Source organism: Salmo salar, chromosome 03 (assembly GCF_965601325.2).
Source record: "Salmo salar chromosome 03, fSalSal1, whole genome shotgun sequence".
Lineage (NCBI taxonomy): Eukaryota > Metazoa > Chordata > Actinopteri > Salmoniformes > Salmonidae > Salmo > Salmo salar.
The window spans coordinates 79,154,454-79,163,608 of NC_138293.1; the positions used below are offsets into that span (position 1 = coordinate 79,154,454).

The 9,155-nt window shown below is 42.0% G+C and overlaps 1 protein-coding gene across 1 annotated transcript; it reads left to right on the forward strand.

Moving 5' to 3' along the window:
- Positions 1-2,207: 2,207 nt before the first annotated feature.
- Positions 2,208-9,155, forward strand: LOC106601683 (ankyrin repeat domain-containing protein 40). Its single transcript, XM_014194033.3, has 5 exons — positions 2,208-3,056; positions 3,560-3,708; positions 4,046-4,654; positions 4,962-5,143; positions 6,209-9,155. The coding sequence occupies exons 1-5, from the start codon at positions 2,923-2,925 to the stop codon at positions 6,350-6,352; spliced, it is 1,218 nt and encodes a 405-aa protein (XP_014049508.1). The 5' UTR covers positions 2,208-2,922; the 3' UTR covers positions 6,353-9,155.

Genomic DNA, 9,155 nt, shown 5'->3' on the forward strand with positions numbered 1-9,155 from the left:
GCCATTCCCTCAGGTGTTTTATTCAGGAACGTGTCAAGACCTGACCCTCAGAGCCTACCTTCCGCTGACCCTGTTGACTCATCAGTAGGAAAGATTTGTTTCTCTTTTGGTCCATTCAACAACAGGGCGATACGAACCTTGTTTCAGCAGGATGTTGTATCTATACCTTATGTCATACCTTATTGGAATGGATTTATTGATAATATCTGTTGGAAAAAGTTTGGATGTTGCCACACACATACCTACTTGTTAACAAAATTAAGGAAGTTTCCTTTAAAATTATTCATAAATATTATCCTGCCAACCACTATATGAAGAAGTTTAAGGAAAACATCAACTGTGTTGCATCTTTTTTGTCATTGTATTCATGTAAGGAATCTGTGGCAAGACATCAGTAGATTTACAATTGAACACATTTATGAAGAGTTTACACTATTGTGGAGAGATGAGCTGCTTGGATTCTACGATAGAAATAAACTGAAACAATTTTATGTAATTCATTTCATTATTCTTTTGGCCAAATTTCATATTCACAAATGTAAATTTACAAACAAAACACATTTTCTTACCTTACAAAAATAAATTGAACTGTATTTTAAGACAATTAAATACTCTACTAACAAAAAAGCTGTTAGAATAATAAGTGTATGTATGTCCCTTAAGGTCCTTGTGTAATTGTAATGTGATATTGTACCCCCTAGCCCAAAGGTCCTTTGTATAGTATTTATATATACTTGTGTTCCCATGTACTTCCTGTAATGATTTGTTGTTAATAAAAAATACATTTATAATAATAAAAATAAAAAAATTAAAATAAAAAATGCAAATCACCTCGCATCATAAATATAGACTCATTATTATTTCTTGGTCAGTCAGTCACAATTTACCCTTGATACTGTCGGGTCGTGTCAATTCAATCTGGTATTAGAACAAAACAGTCAGCACATAGTAACTTCTGATTTCTTTGTACTTTAATTAATGCAAACACATTTATGGTAAATATGATGTTCGTATATACGGGCTCGCTGTGTCACCACACAGGGCAGACAGAGAACTCAGTTACACATCCTTTGCTTTTCATTAAATACTCTGACAGAGATAGTTCCCACTCACTGCTGGCCTGTCAGAGGGAGGATGAGCGTGGTTTAAACTTACTCATCCTATCGTTGGCGTGCAGGTTGGTCCCAACCTCGAGACGCCTCCTGTTGCCGGGCGTAGTTATTATCTTTGGCAGTCGATTTATCTTGTGACTGCACAATGCACAGTTCTCTAAAACCCCGACACCCCTCCGCATATACATTTCACCCATATCCTGCCCTTATCTTTTAACAAGTTCTTCCATATCCCTGATTTACAGCATCTGCATTCTTTCCATATGACTCAACATCCCATGAGCCCCTTCCTCTCACACAGCAGTATGCTCTTATCATATAGAGTATAAACTTTATATTATAGCATAGCTTCTTTGTTATATTATATAGGTTATGCAAACAAATAGTTGGTCAAACCCTAAAAATACGTTGCGGTTTTGATCCTTTCGAACAAGGCCCGGGTGGACTTGTGTTAATTAGCTATCTGCATCTCTGGACGCCTGTGTGTAAACAGAAGACAGATTCCACAAAGATGTTGTCACTGAAAAATACTGTTAGCTGCAACTGTGTTATACCTAGTTAAAACAAGTTTGCAGTAAGTGTGTATTTTTCATGTAGTGAAATTATTTTTATGTGATATGAAAGTAGAGGGATTTATGTTTATAGAACTATTCCGCAATTGAGTATCGATTCACGTTTAGATGGGAGTATTTGGCTGCTTTAACTTCCAGAGCCAAATGAGCCTTTAAACAGAACATGTAAGGTCCTTGGACTATAAGGAGTGATGTTAGGCTGCTTTAGTCCATGATTGGGCTAGGTCCCCCACATTACATACTTTCTGATACACAAAATCAGTCTGAAATCAAATAAAGTTGATTGACCACAACTTTGAAAAAGGTATAACTGTAAATCATTGACTATCACTCTTGATTATCATGCTAGTCGATGAGGTCAAAGTATACTGTGGTGTCAAGCTATAAAGCTATAAAGTTTTGAGTCTGAAAAATTAGAATGATGATTTTGGTTGAAGACAATATAGACGATTTCAAGGGGGAAGAAAATTACTTATTTGTGGGAATGAACAAAGCAAGGATGCTGTAGGTGCTCTCAGTAAGTACTGTGTCCACAATTTGTGTACTTTTAAACACACACACCAGATATTTTCGGAATATCGTCCAGAAAATCTGTAACTAGACCTGTTGGACAGCTAACTCGTTGACTCCAAAAGTAGCATACATGGACATATTGCACAAAACAGTGTACGTTGAACATTCAAACATGAATGTGCAAGGTAAATAAATGTCAACACAACACATGGGTTATTGTAACATTCATTATTACGAGAGCTAATTAAAATAAATCGTATTTTGCAAGGAGGAACATACAACTTTCTTCCCACTGTTGTTACATTCAAATCTGTCCCCGATATGGGAGGAATAGTTGACAGCGCACGTCGGAGCCTTTGCGCAACACAGCTACAATGTAATGGACTTTTCATTTCAAAACTCATTTAAAAGAGTTGACAAGCCGGTGCAGCTACAACATATTACATTAAACTAACCGCTGACCATTGATGGTGTCCTTTGATACATATTGTTCCTGCTAAGCTTAACGTTACGGACATCAACAATCTTGCGCGATCCCAGTAGCTGTAAAGCTAGCTATCTAGTCAGTTAACGTTAGCTTCTTAGCTAACAACACTCCCCTAGTCGCCGGCTATTTTTAGTGCAATTAAGCAGCTATTTTCAGACCAAGGCGTCACCCTCTTACGACCTGTAAAGTCATTATTGTCTCCCATGATCTCGTTAAGTTAGCTAATAATTTGTACAAAATGTCAACGACGTCGTTGGATAAGGAATTGCAAGAGCGCTTGAGAGAGGCGTCTGCGATTGGAGACATCGACGAGGTGCGGATTTTAGTGGAAAGCGGAGTAAATGTCAACTCTCAAAACGAAATAAACGGATGGTAAGTGTGTCTAATACATATATCAAACTTAAATCTAAGTTGATCTATAATCACCTGTCCTTACATGTTATTTATCGATTGATTGTTAAAATGCTGCCTGCGCAATGTTGGCAACGTGCTCTATGCAATGGCATGTCAAATGTCACCATTTCATGCTGGCCTAAGAAGAATAGTGTGTTATCCAATTATGCCTAGATGGCAATATCCTTTACCTGCAAGTGACGCAAATATACCCCTGCGTGGGTTCTCAAGTTTGACTATGATGACAATAAAAATGAACTAGTAAATGTTGGCTGCAGGGTGCAAGTATTTGCGTAGGTAAAGTCGGTGAACACTGTACTTCATCTGGTTCTACCTCCAGTAACTACTTTATCATTCACAATGACTGTTCCCACATTGGCTGTTTGACATTGCATGATGATGACTCAATCAATCTTTCATCAACATTATGAATCATTCCAGAGCAGATCAGAGACTTCCTTTATTCATTGTCTCCTATTCAGGACATGCTTGCATTGGGCATGCAAGAGAAACCACAAACCGGTTGTGTCGTACCTGCTGAACTCTGGCGCTGACCAAGAGATCCTCACAGCTAAAGATGAGCTGGCTGTCCAGCTGACCTCTAAGCCTGAAATCAGAAGACTGTTAGGAGGTAAATGTCCCATCATCACATCACCACTCTCCCAGTTATTACTGTTTTTGTGTTAAAATTCTCTTAAACATGTTCATGTAATATCTGTATAATAGTTTCTGTATAATAGTTTGGGTATAATGACTATTAGAAGCACTAATGACACCCCTAAGCACTAGTTCATTGCCAGTTAATTGTTTTACCTGCTCATAGTTAGGGGTCACAGTTTGGGTAATGATCATAGATGGAGGCTCCTGCCAGGACCTGCTATGTTTTGGTTTTCACAGCATGCTCTGAGCATGCCAATGTTCAACGTTCTCCCCAGTTCAATGTAGTGTCTTATGTATTTTTTTCACAGTTGAGGAGGAGGAAGTGCCTGAAATCAAGGAGCCTGAGTTGCCAATCATCCCAAACTACCTGTCCAACCCACCATTCATGTACAGTAAGATGGACAACAAGGCTGAGCTCATATTGGCACAGTTGACCCAAAATGGCAATGGAGACCACTCATCAGATGACCCACACAGCGACTCAGCTTCCCTGTCGCCCACCCACGAGCAACAGCTGCCTCAGCAACCGCAGAGCCTACTCTCTGACACCCCGAGCCCGAGGGAGGGGGCCTTCATTCCATTGGCGCAGCAGAACGGAGTGTCGCTGAGCCCCGCCTCGTCTCTCACTGTCAACGGAGGCCTGCCTATGGACCTCTCCATGGAGCCCCACCTGGTCAGCCACGGGGAGTACCCACACTTGGTGGCCCATAATGGGCCTGTGTGCTCTCCTCCCCTGCCCTCCCCCAGCCCCAGCACCACTAGCAGTAGCAGCCAAGCCCAGGTGGCTAACGCTAACCCATCTATGACCCGGCAGCAGTCCCTCCCTCAGCAGCTCAACTGTGGCCAGGGTGCTGGGGGTAACATGCCTGCCTTCCAGCCTTTCTTCTTTACCAGTACATTCCCTGTCAATGTGCAAGGTAAGGACGGTCGCCACACTGCACTTGCTGTTGATGTTGTGCTGTTGATGTTGTGTGACGTCTGTTTGTCTCTAATGTTGTGGTGTTCAAGCATTGATTTGAGTCAACAGCAGAGCTTTTTTGGAGCTAATCCCATTGCATGTTGAGCCTGTTTTATCATCACTCTGCACTTTCGGACCCATTATCCAATGCTTTCTTCCTGTGTGTGTGCCTGAATGTGCCCAGATACTGAGTGTTCTCTCTACTGCATCTCACACACTGACGTAGCTAGCGTAATCTCATTGGTGTATCTGTGTGTCTCTCCCAGAGCTGGTCCTAAAGGTGCGCATCCAGAACCCCAACGCGCGGGAGAACGACTTCATCGAGGTGGAGCTGGACAGACAGGAGCTGACCTACCGCTCGCTGCTCCGGGTGTGCTGCCGCGAGCTGGACATCAGCACCGAACACGTGGAGAAGATCCGCAAGCTGCCCAACACCATGCTACGAAAGGTATGGAATGGCAGGAACACACACACGCATGCATCGGAAGGGTGATGTTTCGGGTGGCTCTGGTACTCAAACTGGCTGGTTATAACACTAGTGGCTGAGCACTAGCACTGTGAACCCTGAGGCTGCAGCTACCTTTCCACTCCACTAACTAGCTCAATGGAGCGAGCAGGCCGGGGTAGGGCAGGGCCAGACACCACTAATAAAAGATGCAGGGCAGGCAGGAACACTCCTAGACACACCTCGTAGGCCCAACAGTTCACTGTTCTGTTAGGTTGGAGCACCACGCTGTTCTGTTAGGTTGGAGCACCACGCTGTTCTGTTAGGTTGGAGCACCACGCTGTTCTGTTAGGTTGGAGCACCACGCTGTTCTGTTAAGGTTGGAGCACCACGCTGTTCTGTTAGGTTGGAGCACCACGCTGTTCTGTTAGGTTGGAGCACCACGCTGTTCTGTTAGGTTGGAGCACCACGCTGTTCTGTTAGGTTGGAGCACCACGCTGTTCTGTTAGGTTGGAGCACCACGCTGTTCTGTTAGGTTGGAGCACCACGCTGTTCTGTTAGGTTGGAACCCTGATCATGACGGCTGCTTGATAATGGAATGATGGTCACCCATTATTACCATTTTAATAAATCATTTGCATGAGAGAGAGTGTGTGTGTGTGTACAGCTCTATTCTTTTCTTATGAGTTAGGGCCACAGAAAATGTACATTGTCACAATGGTTTCAAACTTATAATGTTTGCAAGTTAATTGATTTGAGCTACATTGTGTTCCATGGCACACGGTAGTCCCATCTTGCACTACATGGGTGGATTTGATATGAAAACAATGTCACCCATCCAGTTATGAAGGGAGCTGTTGTCACATTATGTAATCCCAGAACAACTGCTGACTAAGACTGTGAAACACACACTTACATCTCTTCTATCCTCCCACCTAATGTCTGTAAGTCCTGTGTGTGATGAACCATTTATGTCCTTGATTTTTTTTACCATAATCACTTCAAACAATTGGCCCTTTTGTGGACAATAAAGATGTGTTTTATTGAATGTAACTTTATTATTCCCAGGACAAAGACGTGGCTCGGCTGCAGGACTTCCAGGAGTTAGAGGTGGTGCTGGAGAAGGCTGAGGGCCTGGCACTCCTCTCTGGGGCGGGAGGCCTCACTGACAGACCCTGCTACAACATGAAGGCTTCCAGACTCACCTACTAGAGACCAACAGGACTGACAGACACCCAGACAAACCCTGATGTCCATGTGGACCCTACTAGCTCTCTATTGGCCGTAATAGCCACTTTCGTTATTAGTCAATTTCATTGCATTATGATCTGGTGTCGTTCAGCCAGCGTTATTGGGGTTTGTTTAAAAATCCTGTTGTGTTAGCTAGGTAACGTGGTCGCCCTGCCTGTCCTTGCCTTGCTCCCTGCCAGTCTGTCCCCATGCAGCGCTCGCTAACCAATTACTCATGCATCATGTCCTCAGTTATATACTGAAGAATTTGGGCCTCCTTCCCTCTCTCTCCCCTCTTCTCTTCCCTCTGTCCCACTCTCTCTCCTCCCTCTAGTTTGTGTTGTCGGGCTACAGTGGAACATTGGCGTTGAGGGACAGTGACAGTCTTCCTAGATGGCTGTACATGGATCCCTTTGTACTGGGCATTAGTCATACATGTACTGTGGACCTGGCTCCTGGATGATGAGGGGGTTGAGAAGAGTAGAGGCCATTTGAACAGCTCTTCTGATATAGAGCTATGGCTCTTATTAGTCCAACATGGGCGGCTTAGTACATTGTTGCGACACAGCTGACTTGCACACAGCAACATGCAGTAGTGCCGCTTGCTTAGTGGACATGACAGGTGGCTGCCGACGTTCCAACTGGCATCCACACACATGCTGCAGACTGTACACACACACACACACACACACTGTCATATTCCCACACTTCAGTGATATTTCCAGTTTTTCCTTCAGTGGTTGCCCATGTTATCACACTACCCTGTTTATTTGTTCTTAAGTGGATGCCTGATGGAGCTATTTCCAGAGATGTTGCTGTGTGCTACTGAGGTTTGATCATCTAAGAGGGAGTGGGGTGTGAGTGTTGTCTCTTGCCAATTGAGAAGTTTTTGTTAGTTTCGTAGAACTGTTTGTTGTTATGTGCTTAGTAAGCAAACAGATGCTTTAAGTTTCATCCGTATTGTTAAGACAGTGGGTCTGTTTGTTAAAGAACTCTCTTGGTCAGTTGGAAGATAACAGCCTTCTAACAGATGCTACAGTTAGCTAGCTCCACAGACACCGTCTGGATTTCAATCAAACACCCAATGTGGGAAAATTCTTCATCGCTCCTGCTCTATGAATTGAGTTTTATTGTTTTAACGTTTACTTGCTGAAACAAAACTCATTTAGATTAACATGTATTTGTTTCAGGGGCAATATTTAAATGTTTTACAGTTTGGTTGAATGTTTGTGTGTGAGGGGTTCTTTTCAATGTAACAGTTATTTGGTATAATATTCAACTGACACTTTCAGCTGTGAATGAATTGAATGGTAGACCGTTCCTATAGAGTTAAGGTATTATTGATTTAAGCAGAATCCGCTAGGTTCACATTAGGGGAAGTATATTCCAGCTCAAGTTAGAGGTTCCCCTAAAATGAGTATGTTAAACCGTTTCTGGATCGCTTCACTTAAGATACTTCCATTTACTGTGATTAGATCAAAACCAAATACAAACCTAGCCAGAAACATTGTCTGGTTCTCCACAATAGATTATCAATCATAAATGTCCTATTTTTGAATTGCTGTATGAAATGTGTTTTTAGTTTTTCGGAGCGAACTGAATGACGTGGGCAAAGGACAGATTGAAAGGATTGTTTCCGTTTCAAAAGTTTGACACAGCTGTTATGTTTGAGTGCTTCCATAACACTTTTCCCAGCAATTCCTCCCAAGCTGTTGCTTCTATCATACAGTGCATTTGTCATAATACACAAATTCATACTGCTCTGTGAGAACGTTTTAAACATATAACCTACATTAACATGTAAGCTAGCTAGAGATCAAATGTTAGTTCTTGAGGGATTCCCGGGTTTAACCTACTGACATTTTACTTTTGTCAAGTTGTGGTGTTTGCTGCTTATTTGTTTGAGTATAAATGACGATTCATACACAAGAATGCAAACGTTAGTATTGAAGCTGAATGAGAGTGCATTGATTGAAGAGATTACTGCTTAAAATGCTTTGTGACAAACACATTTGCTCATAGAGGAAGACTAAGACCCTAACATGTCCTACCAGTTCTTTATGCTGGTTAACATTACATTCAGTTCAACGGTACAGTCAGTGCCCCACTACAGAAGTTTATAAACAATCAACAGTCAGTTACTAACAAAACCGTTAATTGTTTACCGTTCAAATGTATTCCTTAAGCTCTGACTGTCTTAGTATGTTTAAATATTATATATTTTTATTAATTTGTCATTTCCTTTTTTAATGAGAAATGTCTTTAGTTTGTATCGATGCCTACAAGTATGGAAAGTGTTTATCAATGGAGGTGAAAGTGAAGGTAGGTTGCAGCTAGGATGAAACCAAGTATAAAGCCACAGTATCTACTGTGTTGAATGGGTTGAGTTGAGTGTAAATGTTGAAGAAATACAAGACTAACTTGAACATGTCAAATGGACTCTCCAGAGAATTTTGTATTCCTAACTTGTGCCACAAGACCGAGAGGTACCTGGTTGAAGAAGCTGAACGATGATGTTTGAAACGCCTACGGCCATTTTGTGCCCAGTGAAAGAGCACCAGTGTTCCAGAATGAATACTAGTTCTGTGCAAATGGATGACTAACATTGTACTGATTGATTGCTCATGTTCTAGAGGAAGAATACAGTAACTTAACCTATGCATTCAGAGTCTGATATTTTTATATGTCCTGTGTACCTTTGATAAATTCCTTATAGGCACTGTTTAACTTGTTTGATTGTGAAGACCTGTACCTGTTCTTTGATAAAGCATGGTGGATAACTTGA

Excerpts from the sequence above, each read along its gene's own strand:
- LOC106601683 (XM_014194033.3), top strand. The coding sequence starts at position 2,923 with ATGTCAACGACGTCGTTGGATAAGGAATTGCAAGAGCGCTTGAGAGAG. Across the intron at positions 3,057-3,559 it reads CAAAACGAAATAAACGGATG|GACATGCTTGCATTGGGCAT; the intron begins GTAAGTGTGTCT and ends TCTCCTATTCAG. Across the intron at positions 4,655-4,961 it reads ATTCCCTGTCAATGTGCAAG|AGCTGGTCCTAAAGGTGCGC; the intron begins GTAAGGACGGTC and ends TGTCTCTCCCAG.